The sequence below is a fragment of the Vulpes lagopus genome, chromosome 3 (assembly GCF_018345385.1).
Source record: "Vulpes lagopus strain Blue_001 chromosome 3, ASM1834538v1, whole genome shotgun sequence".
In the NCBI taxonomy this organism is placed as follows: Eukaryota; Metazoa; Chordata; class Mammalia; order Carnivora; family Canidae; genus Vulpes; species Vulpes lagopus.
Genome location: NC_054826.1, coordinates 80,655,870 through 80,676,792, shown reverse-complemented (window position 1 = coordinate 80,676,792; position 20,923 = coordinate 80,655,870). Strand labels below are relative to the sequence as shown.

The following is a 20,923-nucleotide window of genomic DNA, read 5'->3' as shown; positions in this document are numbered from 1 at the left end:
AGGATCGCGCCCTGGGCCAAAGGCAAGCGCCAAACCACTGCGCCACCCAGGGATCCCTAAATCATTATTTTAAGTGGAGGCATTGGGCATCATACTTTCAGAAGTCCACCAAGTGATTCTTACTGAACACACATGGCTACACTGGCTTGTAAGACAAAGCTCCTTTGAAAGTCAGTAGGAACCTTCCTGCCACATCTCCTGATGCTCTTCATTGTGCACTTCATCCTTCAACACTTCTCACATTTGCATTCCTCTTAGGGTGTTCCCTCTACTTGGACTCTCTCCCTACTCTGGACACCTGGTATTTTTATCCTTCAAAATTGTGCTCATATGTCACTTTGCAGAATCTTCTACACCCCATTCCATGAGAGCATTAATCATCTTTGCTATCTAGGTACCTTGTGTTGTGTTTATTACACTGTCCTGGTTGTTTTCGCATGACTTTTCCCTGTTGTGATGCAACTTGAGCCAGTTCAGTTGTGTGGGTATTAAGTTCTTTTTGAGAGATACTGCTCATGTTTGGAAGCTACAGATAAGTGAACAACATAGGTCTACTCCCCTAAAACATAACTTCCCAAAAGTACTATGAAAGCAAAATTCAGACTGAACTCTGCCACACATACAAAAATTTATTAGCCAGCAAGTGCAAAAAATAGTCTTACAAACTGTTTTCTAAACTAAATAAAGTCCCTCCTCTCCATTCTTCTAGGAACTCTGACCGATACCTTTTATGAAAGTTTTATTCTAGGTAGAAGTGCTAATCTGGGTGTAGGATTCAGTTTAACCTACTTGAGATCAGACAACAAAATTCCCTTATATGGAACTAATCACAGAACCAGCAGGAACCCTGAGCCCTGGGTACAATTCCAAAGAATATACACCACAGAGTTCATTGGATTCATATGTATGTGCTCATGTAAGAGCAGTGGTCCCCTTTATGGTACTATAGCCAAACCATGTATCCTGAACTCCACTCTTTTCTACTGCTGTAGTCATTTCTGATATCTATTATCCTAATTACCATATCCTCTGGATTTGAGGAGAGATGAGAATTTGACTTATCCTACTGAAGTGAGATGGGTTTTTAAAAAAAGATTTTTAAAATTCATTTGAGAGAGAGTATGAGCAGGGGGAAGGGTTAGAGGGAGAAGGAGAAGCAGGCTTCCTGAGCAGGGAGCCCAACGTGGGGCTTAATCCCAGGACCCCGGGATCATGATCTGAGCAAATGCTTAATCATCTGAGCCACCCAGACGCCCCTGGAGTGAGATTTTTTTGTTAGCAACTTCAACATGAACCAGTGATTGTGTATATCCAGTAGTGGTTTTGCAAATGTTAACTGCCTGCTCCAGGAGGAATATCAGGAACTTCTAATCCATGCCCTCCAGTCCATTAAATAAATATGCATTACACTCTATGCTGAAATGATGTAAATAACATTTTAAAATCACACCTCTCCTCTAGAGTCTGGTGTTGAAACAGGTGTTGAATTTTTCATCCCTGTAGTCCCATGCAGAATGCAGTACCTGCTCAGTAGGTCTAGGGAAATGCTGAAGCAGATGTTTGTAATGTTAAACAGCTGAGTATTTTGTTCTGTTTTTATTTTTTTCTTTTAATACTAAGTTGTGTACTCCGCCAGGGAGTTATATTAATAACATAACAGCTTTACCATAGCTGTCTGAGTATGTGTCTTACCAGTGACATCTTACATGGGCTCAAATAAAATCATGCCACTCCCTGGGTGGGGATCAAGCTGAGTCTTGCCTGGGATCCAACCTCCTCACGGGAAAGAGGTTGCTCTGTCCTCCTCAATTTTGTGGTTGGTGGGGGTGAGAGGGGCGGTTGTGGGTGAGTGGCATAAATACAGAGCCCTGCTTAGGAGCCCGGGGAAGAGTTGTGCATAGTTTGTGAGATTGGAGCCGAGGTTAGCAAATTATAGGTCTCTTTTCTGACAGCAGGGCTAGACAGCTCAAATAGAAACTGCTTCATCAGATGGCTTCCTAATTTATAAAGTATAACTTTACAATTCCTAAAAGGGAAACAGAGAGTTCATAAGGCATCATTATATGAATCTAGATCACACTGCCTATTGGGAGCATTGCCTTTAAAAGCAAGTTGATTTTTAAATGTATATGGAAGTTCTTTTTCTTGGACTAGAATGAGGGCCGAGTAAGGAAAGTAGTGTGTGTGTGTGTGTGGTGTTAAGCAGTCCATCATTCCTGAGCCACTTGGGGAGTAATTTGGAACAATGCTATTTATTATCTTTGCTTTTTTTTCTCTGCATTTTTCACATTCCTATGAATATAGTCAGAAAGTCTCTTGGACTTCTTAAAACTTCAGTTTATATTAATAATTAATATGGTTATACTCTGCCTTCCTGCACAAATAATAACTACTTTGTATTATTCTGTAGGAGCATAGTAAAAGTGTTGAAATTGTTGTCATGTCACATGACAGAAAGCTAGTAGAAAGGATGAAGTGAATAAAGGATATGAGTAAGCAGTTAACAGGAATTAAATGGCCAATAAAAATATGAAAAATGTTTGCTTTTACAAATTGAGATAAAATTAAAATATTAATATAAGTTTTTACCTATCAAATTGAGCAGTTTTTAAAAGAATAAAATTCAGTAGTCAGAATTGGCAAATGAGTGGGAGGATATGTGTACTCCTACAGACTGGTGGGAGTTTAAACTAGTAGAGCCATTCAGGAGAACATTGTGGCAATAAAAGAATTTTAAAGCCTTATAATTCACTTCTAGGAATTTAATTTTTAGAAAGGTATCAAGGACATTTACAGTAACAGGGCTCCAAAACTGTTTCGGTTTTTTTTTTTCTTTAAAGATTTTATTTATTTATTTATGAGAAACACAAAGAGAGAGAAGCAGAGACACAGGCAGAGGGAGAAGCAGGCCCCAACCAAGGAGCCCGATGCGGTGTGCCTGGGATCACACCCCGAGCCAAAGGCAGATGCCCAACCACTGAGCAACCCAGGTGTCCCTCCAGAACTGTTTTCAATCACAGTTTTGTTTATAATGGCAAGAAGCTTCTTAAAACATTTTACGGAAACAACCTAAATGCCCTTATTATAAGTCCTGTTTTGTAGTATGTATTTATCATTTACAATTCATCTACAAATAATTAGTAAAAAATGAGTCCTAAATCATTTACAGTTAGTCAGCTTTTGCCTGGCTATCCAGTGGTTTTTGCTATGATCAGGAAAGCAAAGTTAAATGAATTTTTATTCTGAATGAGTTTATTCCATGAGACTCTGTCCCCTGTTCTCTCCTTGACAATCTCTGGCAGCCATATGGCTTTAGCTTTCCCATATGAGGGTGGCTCATAAGTCTGCATCTCCAGCTATGACCTCTTTTTAGAGTTCCAGACTCTTATTTCCAATTGCCTTTTGAACATCTCCACCAGAAGGGCCCACCAGCGTGGAACACTCAGTGTTCCAAAAAACGCACTGGCCTCTCCCAAGCCCATGCTCCCCACTTCCGTTAATGGCCTGGCCTCGGCTGGACACAAACTCCTGTGAACCATCTTTGGTTCAGCCTCATCCTCCGTTCTGTCTGTGAAACACTTACCGAGTCCTCTCCTTTTCCTCATGGTCATGATCTTTCCCTGTTCCCCTCAGCCCCTGCTCCCTGTTCCCCACCCTTCCCAAAGCACCTCCGCTACATCAGACTGCTTCCTTTCTTTGTCTACAGTGGTTGCCTTCTGACTGGTCTTTTTCTGTCCCCGTTCCCAGATCATCTTACATTCTACTTGTTGTGTGTCTGATGCACAGTGCTGATCGTGTTGCTCCCTCGCCCCAAAATGCTGGCTTTTGTCTAATGGTAGAGTAAGAAGGCACTCGGGTTTGTCCACAGTCTGACCCCTCTCACCTTTTCAGTTTTCTTCCTCCTTGTCAACTCTGTGCTTTAGCAAATTTGAATATTCCTCGTCACCAAATGTGTTCTGTATTTTCTTGCGTTTAAAAATTCCCTTACATGGGCAGCCCCCGTGGTGCAGCGGTTTAGCGCCGCCTGCAGCCTGGGGTGTGATCCTGGAGACCCGGGATCAAGTTCCACGTCGGGCTCCCTGCATGGAGCCTGCTTCTCCTTCTGCCTGTGTCTCTGCCTCTCTGTCTCTCTCTCCGTCTCTCATGAATAAATAAATAAAATCTTTTAAAAAATAATAATAAAACTTCCCTTACGTGATTTGTTCTGTTTGAAATACTCTCTCTCCAACTTATATTTCTTTTTAGCTTAGTTCAGATATAGCTGCTTCCATAAACTCTGCCATGATCTATCATGATACTTTCTCAGAACCTTCTTTTCTTCTCTTTCTACTTGGAATTAATGCATCTCACTCAGTGATGACCTTCCGGAGGGTCTTTATCGCCCTGTGTGGACTAGAGGCTTGAACTGAGAGGAGCTGTCCTCGTTCCTATTGCTGAAGCCTGGTCTTCAGTGAGAGTTTAATTTTTTGCCATAATGTGGATTAGAAAAAAAGTACCTCCCAAAACATACAGTCTGAGTGTATTTACAACATTAAAGATTAGCAAATAAGTCAAGAGATTTAAATTTTTTAATGCATGTAGATTGCCCTTCTCCATTACCCACCCCATGCTAATTAATGCAATGAACAAAACTCATGACTTTTTATAAAGTTTTTAATTATATTTTTTTTGAAATGATATTTACCTAAACAGGCACAATTGAATACTACAGTTTAAAATTAGGTTATTCTTACAGTAAATACCAACATGTTCTTAGTTCAGCTCTTTTGATGACCTATTTTTCCCCATATTTGAGTCAGATATATGGTGGTGGGTGGGTGTGCTTTTAGGATGGTCGAAGGTGTACCATAGAGTTGGAAAACACCATATGTACTACATCTGTATGTTCAAGAATTGGGCATTATGTATGAGTCCATGGCATTAGAGCAGCTGGGGGAGTCATATAGGAGCTTGTATTCCCAATTTCATCTGAACTCCATCATCTGAATACAAGCCTTGCTGGAACCAGACATTGAAGAAGAGTCCAGAGTGCTTTTTCTCTTCAGACTACTTCAGTTTGTATGCAACCTCTGCCACTTAGAGTCTCTGTGACCTTTGCAAGATTTTTATGCTCGTCGTAGTTCAGTTTTCTAAACTCTAAAATGGAGAGATTAATTGTACCTACCTGCTGAATTTGTTGTGAAGTCTAAATGAAATAATCTGTGCATGGCTTGCAGTAAATTCTTACTAAATATTCACAGTCACCATCAAAAAGGGCCAATGCTATGTATTCTTAGGTTGTACTTTTTTTTTTTTTTTTTTTTTTTTTTTTTGGAGTAGGCTCCATGCCCAGCGTGGAGTACAATGTGAGAGCTCAAACTCAGGACTGTGAGATCAAGACCTGAGCCTGAGATTAAGAGTCCGACCCTTAACTGAGCCACCCAGGCGCCCCTAGGCAGTACATTTTAATAGGATAAATTTTCAGATAGTAAACCATTTCCCCTCATTCAAGGAAAATAGTACTTTGATAGCCCATAAAATTTTAGTTCTCTTAGCTTTGAATCAATGTTTTAAAATAATTCTGTTCAAAAGGAAAAAATTTTTTTTTAAAGTTTCCTGGTTCAACTTCATACTGAATACATGTCTTCCAATGCCAGAAATGTCTTCAGATTCCAAAGAGGTATCACAAACCTCTTCCTTCCTTTTATTCTCAGAGTGAAAAACAAATTTATGGTGTTTCTTATCTTAAGAACATCCTCAATCATGTATATTTTCATATCAAAAAGGAAAAAATACTATTTTATTGTTTTGCTTATGTTTAAATATGCTTTTCCCAGTGGGAAATTGAAATATTTAAAGCTGGCATCTCAAAGAGATGGCAGATTAGGAACATACCTCAGAATTATGAAGGAGCAATTGCATTGTTTCTTTTCCAGGCAAATGCCTAGATTCTGGGCTGTCCTCTACCCCAAACCTTATAGGAATACAGAATCATGTCTGGGCCTGCTTCTCTTGGGAAAGGACAGGACAGCCAGGGAGTATCACTTCAATCTCTAATATATCTCATTTTAATTTTTTTTTAAATTTTTTTATTATTTATTTATGATAGTCATACAGAGAGAGAGAGAGAGGCAGAGACATAGGCAGAGGGAGAAGCAGGCTCCATGCACCGGGAGCCCGACGTGGGATTCGATCCCGGGTCTCCAGGATCGCGCCCTGGGCCAAAGGCAGGCGCCAAACCGCTGCGCCACCCAGGGATCCCCTCTCATTTTAATTTTGCTTGATAGACTTTTTCATGCATTTCCTTATCCTTAGAACTGGTACGTCTAACATAAATCTGTTGCAACAGTTTTGTCTTTTATAGATGTAATTTAGTCCATTTGGGCTTCTATTAAAACACACAAAAAACAGATTGGGTAGTTTATAAACCACAGAAATTTATTTGTTCACAGTCCTGGAGGCTGAAAAGTCCAAGATCAAGGGGACCATGCGAATCCTCTTCTAGTGAGGGCCTTCTTTCTGATTCATGGCTAATGACTTCCCACGGTGTCTTCACATGGTTAGAAGAGACAGGGATCCCTCCAGGCCTCTCTTCTAAGACACTAATCCTCCTGAAGGCTTCACCCTCATTACCTAAGCACCTCCCAAAGGCCCTTCCTGTTGCCATCATCTTTATGGATTAGAATCTCAACATATGAATCTGGGGGGACCCACATTCAGACCAAAGCAGTGTACTTTATAATATCTTCCATGTAAATCCTAGAATAAAGAAATGGACTTCTTTTTTTTTTTTTTTTTTTTTAAAGATTTCTTTATTTGTTCATTCAGAGAGAGCGAGAGAGAGGCAGAGACACAGGCAGAGGGATAAGCAGGCTCCACGCCGGAAGCCCGATGTGGGACTCAATCCCGGGTCTCCAGGATCACACCCCGGGCTGCAGGCGGCGCTAAACTGCTGCGCCACCGGGGCTGCCCAAGAAATGGACTTCTTAAAAGCTACTGTACTGTCACTTAAATGTTTGCTGTATTTGTAAACTTCAGACACTTGGTTTTTCTTAACTTCACTTTTTCAAATCACATCTGTCCTTCCAAGATAAGCTTAGGTCTTACATGTAGCTCAAAGCCTCATCCCCTTATTTTATTTTATCCTACATGAATACTTCCTTTTCTCAGAATCCTTTTTATCATTTATGCTACTCAGTTCATTATTTGTTTTGTGTGTGCTTGCTTTTTTCTTTTCTTTCCACTTAAGTCCTTTCAGATAGCTACTATAGCAGCCTTTGTTGTACTGTGATATGGTAGGAATGCCATGAATACTTTTTTCCATTCTTTTTTTTTAAGTTTTTATTTAAATTCCTGTTAATGCATAAATAATTTTTAAAGCTGCCAGTGACATCTAGACTAATAAGGTGCTCAAGCAGCACTTCATGAGTAAAGCATGAGTGGTTAGTAGCTGCTTTACCAAGAAATTATTAGAAGATAAAGTGAATTTACTAAACGTATGAATAATAGTATGCTAGTTGCATACTAAAAGCAAAACAGGAACAGCAACATCAGAGTCTTCTTTTTTTTTTTTTTTTTCAGTCTTCTTTACACAAATGTATATAAAATACATCAGGAAAACATAATTACCAATTAAGAAATAGAGCAAGAATATTATTTCAAAACTGGAAAAGCTGCGTTACATTTAAGGAACTCTAAATTTTGATGATGCAGATCATAGCTAAATATGAATACTGGTTGTAAACTTAGTAGCTGCCAGATTTCATAAGACTACACCTTTCTTTAAAGTTTTTATTTTAATTTATTAGTTAACATACAGGGTTACCTTAGTTTCAGATGCACGATATAGTGATATTCAGCACTTCCATACATCACCCTGTGCTCCTCATAACAAGTGCCCTCCTTAAAGCCCATACCCAGAGAAATCCCTTTTTATGTTTTCTATAGTTCAAATGGAGAGGACCCTCAGTACATGCATCAGTTCCTAAATGCAGTGTCACTGTGTCATTAGGCCATTTAGTTATTTGAACAAACTCGTGACCCTTCCAAGCCTTTGCAGGTTTCCTACAGGGTTTTTCTTTCCCCAGAACCTCTAGGATGTGGCCCCTGGGTCTCAGATTTTCTGATACAGCCTGCTTTTTTCTGCGTGTGCTTAGGCTCTGTCCTTCTCCTATAGCTTCTAATTGTTCAGGTGGAAGGGCTTACTTATTTGCCTGTGTTCTGGGACTCTTACTCCGCCTTGCTTTCTTCTCAGTTATATACCAGCCTGCAGAGAAGTGCTGCCACTAGTTGACGGTTGGGGCAGAATCTACTTGTTTTGTTTGGTCTCTTCTTATTTCACTGCAGCCCTCCACCAGTCACCAACTCCGAGTACCTCCCCATAACCCAGGGCGCCAAAGAAGGTGGCTCAGAAGAGACTGGCACAGATCCCATATTGAGACATAATCTTCATGTCTGTGACTCTATTCTGTTCTGCGGTGTCTGCTGATCACGACCATTGCTGAGAAACACTTTTTCTTCCACAATGCATGTTATTAAAACTATTCCTTCACCTTGTATTCCCATTTTTGGAAAATGTTAACCCCATTTACTCCATTACATAGGGAGAAAAAGCCATCCTTTACTATTCTTATTCTTACTCTCCACTTCCAGTCCATTAGCAAATCACATTGGTTTTCTGCCTTGAGAATTACCCTACTTTGCCACCCTGGGCAGCCTCCTTTTGTTTCTCTCCTAGAAACTGCAGTAGCCAGTTAGCCACCTTCTTTCTGTTCAGTCTCACATAGCAGCTAATTGCGTAGATTCTGAGACCACATTGCCTGCATTTATACCTGGCCCTACTGTCACAGACATTGAGAACATTAATTAGCCTTTCTGAGCCTCAGTTTCCCTTTTTTTAAAGATTTAATTTAGTTATTTGAGAGAGAACATGAGCAGTAGGGGCGGGGCAGAAAGAGAAGCAGACTCCCCACTGAACAGGGAGCCCAATACGGGGCTTGATCCCAGGACCCTGAGATCATGACCTGAACTAAAGGCAGATGCTTAACCCACTGAGCCACCCACATGCCCCCGGAGCCTTGTTTCCTTAATAGTTAAAGGAAGATGAGAATGATGATACTATTTTCCTCATACAGTTGTGTCAGATGAGTTAGTATACATAAATTACTTAGAATAGTATGTGGCAAATATACAACATCCAATAAATCCTAGGTAGTGGGTGATACTGAGGTTACATACTTGTTAGTTTTTATTCATACAGAATTGAAACTGACCTTAAAGCATTGATCAGATATATCTCCATTGGCCTCCTGTCACTTTTAGAATAGTATCCAGAGCCTTCACCATGGCTTGCTGAACCCCCATGGTTTGCCCTGGCACATTCCAGTCCAGCTGGCCTGCGATGGTTTTCCACTGGGTGCAGCCACTTCTGCCTTTGTTCTTATTTTTCCCTCAGCCAGGAATGCTGACCCCACAGATATTTGCACAACTTGCCACTCCCTTCATTGAAGTCTCTACTCACATCTTGATCACTATTCTAGAAATCATCTTCTTGGCATCCTCTTCAATTTTATGAGAAAATAACCACCTAACTGTATATTATACATGTTTCTTTATGAGTTATTTATTTCACCACATTAGGCTCCATAACAAATGAAAGCAAGGGACTCTGTTTTATTCGTCATTGTAGTTACTGCCCCCTTTTCCCCCCACCAAGGCCTGTCAGACACATAGTTGGTGCTCAGGAGGTGTTTGCTATAGGATGGATGGGGTGGGGTGGTGGAGTGGGGTGGGGTCGATGAACAAAGAAAAGTTTTCCCCTTTGTTCTTTGCATAAGAGATGTTCAAGTCACCAGACAGCTGGAGAGGCCTGAGTGAACTTTTTTGAGATGAGACTACTTTAGGGAAGAGTTCAGGTTGGGTTTTTGGTTTTGTTTGGTTTTGTTTTCATTCTTTTCCATGGGTAAGAATGTGTCATGTAATTTGCCATAATTGTCTTTATTAACAGATGGGCTTATTACACTGTTAAATTGGTACTTTCTTATACTTCCTATTCCAGATCTGCTACATGTGCCTCTCCTTAGCAGCTAGTGACAGGGAAGTTGTTTGGGTTTATCTTTTGTCGAGCATTATTAAATCCACTAAACCTATGCTGTTCTGCCTGTTATTACAACCTCAAGTCCCAAGAGAAAGCATTTAATTCTATCTGGAATCAGGAAAAATAGAGACATATAAATACTCACCAAAAATTCTGCTTCTGAAAGAGCAGTAGATCCAGGGTGTCTATGAAAATGTCTTTTTTTTTTTTACTGAGCATTAAAGTTTAAAGTGCTTGCTAGACATTAATACTGATCGGCTGACTACAATACATGAAAAAATTGGAGAAATAAAAGATTTCAGAAATAAGTGGTAACCTTGACCATCTTTTTTGTTTTCTTCATAATTCTGAGGTTTTTTGCCTTTTTAAATCACTCTTTCTAATTTCAGTTGATTATTATGTACTACAGTCCTAGAGCATGTGAGTTATTTTGGTGCTTTTTATTTTGGATGCCTTTTCCACCTTCATGCTTAATACCCAGCAATCTTCTGAACTATATCTTGTTATAATCTGAGCAAAAAATGACTTTCTTTTGGGTTTGAAGAATTAGTCACATGCTAATTTGTCACTTAGCCTTCTTTTCTCTTTTTTTTTTTCTTTTCTTTTCTTTTTTATTTTTTTAAATCATGGACATTAAATGTAATGTTTGGAGTTGGCCTTCTAAATTCAGAGACAGTGCCAGATCAGGTATTTGATTGACAATACTGTAGGTGTTCTACAGTAAGCTCAGGAAGGATAGAAGTCTCCTTCTATCCTCAGAACAAAATTCGCTTGATCTTGATGATCAGTATGAATAAAGATCCTGAAAGTGGGTCCTACAATCCTTCTGAACTCCAGATCTTCCATGTGGGTTCTTCCCTTCTCTGTGAAGCAGATATCACCAGGCCTTGGATTATTTACCAACCTGCCCTTGTATTCTTTATAAGTGCCAACATAGAATATATTTGCCTCTTCTTATCTACAAAATATGATTCTTATTTAGAAGAATTTAAGTGTGAGAGTAACCAAAAATCAGATTTCTTTTATAAGTTGTCTTGCCTTTTTATTCATAATGTGTATAGACTTTTACAATTATCATCATTATTATTACAGGCCATGGTTGCTTGTTATCCAGGCAATGGAACGGGTTATGTACGTCATGTTGATAATCCAAACGGAGATGGAAGATGTGTGACATGTATATATTATCTTAATAAAGACTGGGATGCCAAGGTATGCAACTTAATTGAGCATTTATTTATTTTCCCACAGCTACTAAGACTCATACTCCTCTTAGGGAGACTGTCTTTAACACATGGAATAGTTAAAACTTATATTTGTTTCAGTTTTGAGTATTAGAAGTGGATCTTTGTAAAGTAGAACATAATGTGTGTTAAAAAGTGGATTCCCTTATTTTCAGATTCTGAGGCATGCTTCCAAAATTTAACTTTTTTTTGTTTGTTGTTGTTGTTTTGTTTTGTTTTGTTTTTTAAGTAAACTCTGCACTCAACGTGGGGCTCGAACTCACGACTCCGAGATCAAAAATCACATGCTCCACCGACTGAGCCAGCCAGGTGCCCCCCAGAATTTATTAACAAAATGTATTTTGTTGAAATATATAACTTTTAGTAGCTTTTATAAAAAACACTTTGAGAATAATTGTTTCATAATGGCTTTTGAGAGAGATTATATGTAAATAATTGTGGATTATTTTCTACTTATTTCTCTTGGTAGAGATCTTCTCTGGCATTGGGTTATTGAATTGAATGTTGGAGGCAGGATTCCTTCTTTTCCTGATTATGGAAAAAACTAGAAGTTTATCAATACTGACAAATCCTTTAAAGCCAATTAGGGTGTACAGTACATTTAATTTTCTCTTGTTTTATTTTATTTTATTTTTTTTTTTAATTTTCTCTTGTTTTAAATGTTTATTTCCTTAATATTAGCCTGAGTTTCACTTGATTTTAAGTGATCGTAACCTCAAAAGTATGTCATACTTTCTTATTGCTTTGGAGGTTGTCTAAACTAATTTTTGGTTGATTTTTAGAAACTTTTATTTATTTTTATTGAAGTCTTCAAATAGAAAAGTGAACTCAATAAATAGCCCACTGGATTTTCACAGTGTGAACATACCTGTGTAGCCAGGGCAATTCTTAAAAATCAAATAATCTTTAAAACACTTTCCCCAGCACAAACATTTATACCGAAATGAAAACCCAAAGTCTTAAATATGTAAAAACCTAGTCCTAAATCATACTTAAAACTTAGAATATGCTCCCAGTGCTCCAGTAGTCTTTCTGTGTCATATTGATTTAAAGATTCTCTTCTATCAGAGTTCAAAAGAGAGGTAAGTTTTACCACTAAGGGGGTTAAATAAATTTCAAAGCATTCTGTCAACAAGCATGGTTTTTCTGTTACAGCTTTCAAAGTTTAAAATAGACACATAAATTTGGTCATTCACCTTGAGCCCAGTGCACAAAACAAATTGGTGTAACCTGAGTTAAAACTTAGAAATTTATTTTTTCCCAATTTTGTAAATATCTTGAAAGCTAGAAATATATTTGAGTAATTCCTAACTTCTTTATATTATTAGTTTCTTTCTAGGCTGATCTTTTAATTTTGTTAGGACCTAACCAAGATTTTTAATATATAGTTTTTGAATTAGTGCATAAGCAGAAAAAAGTCCTTAGTATTTTTGTATGTAGCCCTGAAAACTTCTTTGCAAGATTATACTGAACATGTACAGTGTGCCAGACGTCGTCTTGGGTGCTAGAGATAGAGCAGAAATAGAAGTAGCCTTCATAGAGCCTGGGATCTAATGGAGAGTACAGATCAGTAGATTAACAATGACAGTTGCTTATGGCCAGTGTAGAACAGGTTGCTATGGGACCACATGGAAGACTACCTAATTCAGGGGTCATGGAAGGCTTCCCAGAGGAAGATTGGAAGCTTCAATTATCTCTGTTAAATATTTTCAGCAGATCACTTGTGATATTCCCAGTGACTCCAGTCAGAGGTCAGGGGGAAGAAAAGAATGCGTTCTTGGTCACAGTCTAGAGATTCTTTAGATGTTTGCATGATTGCCGTGGGAATCAATCTGAACAGACCTGAGGAAGGTGGGCAAGGGTACAAGTAGCTTGAATTTAACTTAAGGATGAACCTGATAAACAGCTTATCTAACTACAGATTCTAGGTTCAACCTCCATGATGTCTTTTTTTTTTTTTTTAATTTTTTATTTATTTATGATAGTCACACAGAGAGAGAGAGAGGCAGAGACACAGGCGGAGGGAGAAGCAGGCTCCATGCACCGGGAGCCTGATGTGGGATTCGATCCCGGGTCTCCAGGATCGCGCCCTGGGCCAAAGGCAGGCGCCAAACCGCTGCGCCACCCAGGGATCCCAACCTCCATGATGTCTTGATTAAATATTGAAGTTCCTTCAATTTAAGCATCTACCTGCTTAGGGTTTAGTTCTTCAAGGGTAAAGAGTCCATCTAATCCTGAATAGAGATGGATGTGTATTTGGGTAAATATAAGTATCCTTTCTGAATGGAATCCAGTTGTATAAACAGGTAGCTATTAATGTCTGGAAAGGGAGAGGTACGATCTCTAATAATAATGACCACAGTGATGATGGTGGTGATGATAAGTGATGACACTTTCTACTGATAGAGTTGAATTCTTTAAATAAGAGGCATTAAACTTGTGACTGTCCTATTACTATTGAAGCTTAAAATACAATAAACCGTTTGACATACCTCACCATTTATAGTAATTTAGTCAAGGTGATTTGAAATGGACACATTTTTAAAGAATAGGCTAATTAAGCACATCATAAGCATACCTAGATAAGAAATGTGTACTAGTTTTTTAAAACTTCCAGGTGTTATTTGGAGCCTTTTGAATTCAGATAATACTCATCTGTTTCATCAGTATTTATAGAAATCCCCAAAAGAAGAAATGAATTTTTTCTCGTATCAGTGCATATACTTGGAATCTCAACTCCTCTTCATATCTTGTTAATTGAGGTATATCTATGAATACTCCAACTACAAATTTTGACTTTGACGTGGTCTTTTTTTTCTCCCTAAATTTCATTGTGTATTGTTTTTGCTCTCATACTTACATATTTGGCTCTTTTCTGTAGGTAAGTGGAGGTATACTTCGAATTTTTCCAGAAGGCAAAGCCCAGTTTGCTGACATTGAACCCAAATTTGATAGACTGCTGTTTTTCTGGTCTGACCGTCGCAACCCTCATGAAGTACAACCAGCATATTCTACAAGGTAGTATTCCTTTTAAGAAAAAATTGGTAAAGAATATAGTAGGAGAGGAGGGGATAGATAGGATATACTTGAGCATTTCTAGTGAGTGTCTTACTGTTTTTTAGTTACCATTATCATAACACTTCAGTCATAACTGTTTTAAGTTGAATAGTGGTATTTATTTATGATTTGTTCCCAGTTGGTGCTAAATGTTTGTGACTTTGTGTAACCACTTCCGTTTGGGGTAAGAAATGGAAGGATAGGCCTTCTCCTTTCTCCAGCCCTATCTCATTATTCTGTGCATCTCCATGTATAATCCATTCTGTGATTCTGTGAGAGGACTCAAATGGGGGACAGATAGATTTGATAGAGAAAAAAAAGGGAGGAAAAAGAGGGAGAGGGATAATGTAGAAAAATTATACAAAACAAAAAAATAAGAGGCACCCGGAAAGTAGAAATGAAGAGGAAAAAGAGAGGTTGCCATGTGTGGGAGTTAATGTTCGAAAACTAACCCATTAGCTTTAATAATATATGAGCCTTATTATTACTCTTTTGGACACTTTGTACATTGAAATATTAAGACTAATAGAAGATGTTGCAGACATTGTTATAAATGTAGAAAAATAGCAATATTTTGCAAGTACCCTTTTTCATTATAGAAAGGACTTTGAATATTATGATAGTGAGTTACTGGCCTACAGTAGTTAGGTCTGGTTGAGAAGAGGCCTAGCCATAGATACACCAGGATAAGAGCTCGCTTTGCTGGTGGTGATAGGCACAGGCCAGCCCCCAGATGAGGCTCAAATTCCAAAGACTTTATAGTCACTTCTCCTTTTGCTTGCTTGCTTGCTTTCTTTCCTTTTTTTTAAATATGCAAGATGGGGCTCAAACTCAGGACCCCCAAGGTTAAGAGTCGCATGCTCTACTGACTGAGCCAGCCAGGTACCCCTTCTTACTTGCTTCTTTCTGAACTGTGTTGCCTTTAACCCTAATTCACATAGTGAGTAGCAAGCAAAGTTGCTTGTGGCTAGAGATCCTAAGAAGCCATAATTGGAAACCAGGGAGGAATCCTGTCCCGTCACATGATGTGCTATCCCCAAACCCCCATCTCTCCTCCTGGCACCCCAGTACCCGAGAAATCTGCCACTACTGCTTCTTTAAAACCCTTTCTGACCTAGAAACTGCTTCATAAACCTTCCCTTTAATGAAATCTTGAGTATGGCATGCTTGTATCATTTCTAAATAAATGACAAACATTTTTAGGTAGTAAATGCCAAATAGTTGTGGAGGATAGATGCTACAGGACTTGGAGGAGGGAGAAAGTGGTCTGAATTGAAATAGATGGAATAGATGAGCCAGGTGTCACAGTGAAGAGAGGGCTCAGAATGACCAGAAGCAAGGAGTGGTAGGACAGTGGTGGGGAAGTCATGAGTGAAAGGTCAAGATTGTTCAAGTTCAAGACTAATTATTAAGTAACTGAAAGTTTAGGGAATGGCCAAGGAGAGAAAATTATATATCTGTGCACTTTTCCCATTCCCAAGGCCACCTGGTAAAATAGAAGAGGCTCTATGGTAAGCAGGGTGTGCTGGAGCTCTGGAAGGAGCAGAGTCTGGAAGTGAGGAGGCTAGACTCTGACCTCAGCATTGTCACTTGGCAGCTAAGTGATCTGAGGGCCTCTCTTTCCTATTTGTTCAGAGTCCCAGACTCTGACTCTACTCTGCCTCTGACTCCTTCCTTCAGGTACATTACATGATTCAGTTCTGTCACATTGATGAGCTCTTCATTCAGTGTGGCTTTTTCCCCCAAACCACTCCCCACCCTGGCCCCAGGGAACAGTGGCCAGAATCTGCAAGAGACTAACTAATTGTCATATTCTGCTAAGGAATTACCATTTATAGTGTGTTTTTATTTACTGTGGTATGTGTACACTTTCCCCGTTATTGGTACCAGGAGGTGTAACTGTGGGCGTCACAGTATTTAATAAACTAGAGATTCTTCTTTTATTTGTGGAACAAGCTGTACCAAATAAGTGAAATTTTCAGAGGAATGAAGTTTAGCTAAATAAACTTTAAATGTCAAAACCAGTGTAACTGTTTTGATAAAAGCCCTAAGAACTCTTAGCATCACTTAACTTTCTTGATGACTTCAGGTTATAAAATCATAAATATCCACCATTAGTCTTTGCTGTAAAACAGTGATGTCTTCAGAAGCTGCTGAAACTGTGAGCCCTCCCTTTCATGCCCTTTTGCTTCTCTTTTCTTCTCAAGAACTTGCATTATGGATAGTGTGCTTTTTCTGTAAGGGCCATTCTTTTACCCTCTTATCATCTGTGTCTGACCTGTTGTGGGCTCACAAAACAGATAATCAAGTAAGTTCAGTAGGTATTAAGAAACTTTGCAACAACTTTGCAACAACTATTTTAGCTATTCCTGGTTCTCCGCCGTACTCTTGAGCATCGAGGCTACTGGAGAGGTGGGTTGTTTCTGAGCTTGTTTATCCTCGAGCTCATTTATCCATTCAGTCTAAAGCTTTATTTTGGCATTACACATTTTAATAGACCACTGCAAGAGCATACCACTTTTTTTTTTCTCCAGTGTGATCATTCTTACCCTATTCTGAATTTTCTTTTAGGTACGCAATAACTGTTTGGTATTTTGATGCAGATGAGAGAGCACGAGCTAAAGTAAAATATCTAACAGGTAAACATTATTTGGGGCCAGGGTACACCGCAAGGAGAGTGCCCACTGTCACGCGGTGCTGTCTGTAAGCACAGACACAGTCTTGAGGACCTCCACAAAGACTCGCTCCTTGTTTTTGTCAGATTCCTCAGTTCCCTTATGTTAAAGAGGACTTCTCTCAAGCCATCTTCATTTTATCTTTAACCAACAAAATGGTCCAAAGATGAGGAAAGTTTGAGGCAAGAAACCTGAGAAAATTATTCAAATAGGAGCCAACTTTTTCTGTGATTACCCTTTGCAGTCACTAGCTGCCCCACTCTTGGTAACCCCCGTCTGGCTTCCTGTCATTCTCCCATTAGAAGGAAGTCAATAAATACCCTTTCCTTTTTAAACGTACACGAGCTAAAGAATATCCAGGTCTTCCACGTTGAATGTGGACGTGAAGAAAATGAATACAAAGAAGATGAATCAAAAAAAAAAAAAAACAAAGAAGATGAATCGAAATGCGGAAACTAATAAGACAGGCGTGTAGAGTCCGTCCCTGCCAGCTGGTGGTGTCCGTAGATCAACACATTTATACCAAATCTGAAGACCCTTCAGTATGCCAGCACCCCACCCCCACCCCACTAAACCCCACCACACACTGTCTCCTGAGAGCAGGGGGTCTGAGTTTTCCACTGGATGGACCACTTCCCTCTTTTCTTTAACCCTACCTTCGGTCTCCAAAAGTCTGCTCAGGGCTCACATTACTGATTTGCTGTATTTTCATGAGCCATTGATAATCCCACAGCAACCTTTTGTAAAATCATAAAATTGGACGTTCATTGCTTTTTTAATGTATTTTTAAAGTTCTTATTTGTGGCAGAACCCTAGGAGTGTCCTTTCATTGATGCTGAACACTGCTATTTTATAGCAATTCAAATCATTTTTAAAGTAAAAAGGAGATAAAATCATTATCTCTGTAGAGAATGGCTTTTCCCTTTGAGGGTTTACTAGTTCAGAGTAGTGCGTTCTTTATAACAATGCTGCAGGGTAGCAAGTGGGATCGTTTTCAGATGATGTATGTTTTGCAAAGCTGAGGCATTGTGCACACTGTTAGGAGCTCAGTGGGAAGGAGTAACAGAATAACAGAAGCTCTCTGGTGCTTAATGAATGAATAATATATATATATTATTTTTACCTTGCAGGTGAAAAAGGTGTGAGGGTTGAACTCAATAAGCCTTCTGATTCAATCAGTAAAGACGTCTTATAGAGCCTTTGATCCAGCAATACCCTCCTTCACCTACAATAATTGTTGACGCTATTTGTTAATTTGTGAATATGGATAAATGAGGTAAAGAAAAATAGACAACCAGTCGGCATTTCAATAAGGATATAGAAACAACTTTGTCGTGTTGTATCAGAAAGAAGACTCTGACTATGTGACTTTGTACTGCATGACTGACTACAAACCTGTGATTGCTTATGGGAAGAGTACAAGCTGCGCCACCAACTGAGAATGGTGTTGACATCTGGACATGAAATAAGTGCCCTAGGTAGAATTTTTTCATTCTTATATTTTGCCAGATCTGTCGTCTAGATGAGTTCATTTCATCTCTCCCTTTTTTATAGAGTCAAGTTTGAATTTGAAGTAATTTTTGTATGACCAGGTACAGTACATCAAACTGAATCGAGAAAAAATTCCAGTATTACTCCCCCAAATAGCATCGATCTATTTTTGTAAACTTCTTCGTACTATTAAATTTTGCCCTAAAAGGCCTCTTATCATGTTTGTTGCCAGTGACTGATGATGACTTTCATTTCCTTTTTACTTACCATGAGAAAAGGAGCACTTTAATCACCAACTGAAAACTCAGATTGTTTTGTCGTCCTGTCTTTTACACTAATTTGAGCTCTTAAAGATTGCTGCTGTCGTGTTTCTGACATTGTTAATGACTAAATGTTAACAGTAAAACTACATCACCGTTTACTACCAATAACTTTCAGTTCATGTTTTATAAGAAAAAATGCCCAGGCTTTATTCTTTTAAGTTAGAATTTTTAAAAGACTAAAATGACTGGCACTAAATGAACTTGAGTTTGTCCTCAGCATCAAGTTCCCAAGACAAAGGGCTCTCTCATGCTTTCAGGTATATCCTGTAGATGTAGAAGGTGATGTCCCCTTCCTACGACTTTTCCTTTTGCTTCCCGTCAAGTTGACTATACTTCCAGTTTTGCTGTTATGTTTTCTTCCTACTCCTGTGAAGCACATGATCTGCAGTTGAGAATCTGGCTCCTGTGGGCTAGCATCAGGGGAGACTGAGCGCCAGGGCTGAGCCCTAGTAGTACAGACCCAGTGTTAGCGAAGCCTCAGAGCCAAGCCAAAGCAGGTGTTCCCCAGGTGTAATGCTCACCTCTTGGTCAGTACTGAAAGCTCTACGCTTGGCTTAAAAATACAAAACAAGTGGCAAACCAGGTAATTCTGTTATTCTGTTTTATGATTTTTCCTTTACTTTTCAGAAAAAAAGAGGGACTATTACAATATCACAGGCCTCCCAGACTTCTGTTGTTTGATGTAGGAACTGGGATGGATGTCTAAGACTTCATTTTCCTGGGCTAATCTTTAGCAGAGCCCAAAGGGTGGCATCCATATTTAGCATGAATTATGGGTCTAGATGTTGCCCACTTTGGTTTTCTATCTCTGTCCTTGATCTTTGCCAAAATGTGTGTACAGAAATACTTCTGTATATTTCAACTCATGACAGTTTTAGCATCTGTATAGTTTGTATTCAATTCGAGACCTTTTCTATGGAAAGCTCAGTAATTTTTATTAAAAGATTGCTATTGTTCATGTAAAACATGAAAAAAAAACTTTAGTGAAACTGACAGTGTGGATAGGGTGGGATGAAAGATTCAGTATTGTGGTCTCACTTAGTAGGAGAACTTGCAGGAGAAAATTAGAGTTCGTTGATTTTTCTTGCCCCTGTTCGTTCTGTCCCACTTCCTCTCCGTGTCCAGATAACGCAGTGTAACATCTCTATCATAAGTGCCTCTGCCAGCCGGACCTGAGAGTGCAAGTTGTCTTTGCCATCTGGTCTGCGGTGCAGCGTGCTGAGCTAGGCCACAGCTCAAAAGTGCTATCATTTTTAGGTCTAGTAGAAATTGTGTTCTGTTGGGGGGGGGGGGGGGGTTTGTGTGATTGTCAAGGTGGTACTGCAACAGCCTTTTAACCTGGGGGCCCCTGTGTCATTCACATGTGTATCTCTGCAGTTGTGCAAAGTGTCAGATTCTACTCTCTGTGGGTTGTGCTTTCCAGGCAGGTCTTAAAATTTGTATTTTTCAGAAAATTGTATCTAACTTCTTGGAGATCGTTGTGAAAGGATCAAGAAATCCAGGATAGCCATTTCTTTAATATCCATTTAAAATCTGTTCATTTTCATGTCAGTGGGACCGTTAACTTGTCACCAAGCAGGACTCTATTTAAAACAAAATTTAAAACTATTTGTGGCCTATATGTGTTTAATCCTGGTTAAAGATAAAGCTTCTAATGCTATTTTTCATTCAACACATTAACCAGCTGTAAAACACAGACCTTTATCAACAGTAGGCAGAGAATTTCAGGATTCATACACAGACAGTAAAGTCATGTACTTTGAAAAGCAGTGTTTCATTACGAAAGAGCTCTCAAGTTGCTTGTAAAGCTAATCTAATTAAAAAGATGTATAAATGATCTTGAAAAACTTATGGTTGTTATTTCCAGCTGTCTTTTTTTTTTAATCCTTTATCATACACTGACTTTCTTAATGGGTCCTTACATCAGATAATGTGTTTTCTATCACACATCTCTGGCTTAGTCCAGAACATTTGGTATTACTTTTTGTAAATGATCACAAGGGAAAGAGAGAGAACAGTAAACATAGGAGTCTAACAATTTTAGAAACATCCTGGGAG

General features: G+C 38.9%; 1 protein-coding gene across 2 annotated transcripts in view; it reads left to right on the top strand.

Annotated features, from left to right (window-relative positions):
- EGLN1 (egl-9 family hypoxia inducible factor 1) overlaps positions 1-20,702 on the top strand; it is a 58,156-nt gene extending 37,454 nt beyond the window's left edge. The window contains exons 2-5 of one of the 2 annotated variants that reach the window (XM_041748093.1): positions 11,168-11,287; positions 14,201-14,337; positions 16,948-17,015; positions 18,182-20,702. In XM_041748093.1, the coding sequence (XP_041604027.1) occupies positions 11,168-11,287; positions 14,201-14,337; positions 16,948-17,015; positions 18,182-18,246 (390 nt within the window). In that variant the 3' untranslated portion in view covers positions 18,247-20,702. The remainder of the gene's footprint in view (positions 1-11,167; positions 11,288-14,200; positions 14,338-16,947; positions 17,016-18,181) is intronic. The other variant, XM_041748094.1, reaches the window with a different exon arrangement.
- Positions 20,703-20,923: the final 221 nt, after the last annotated feature.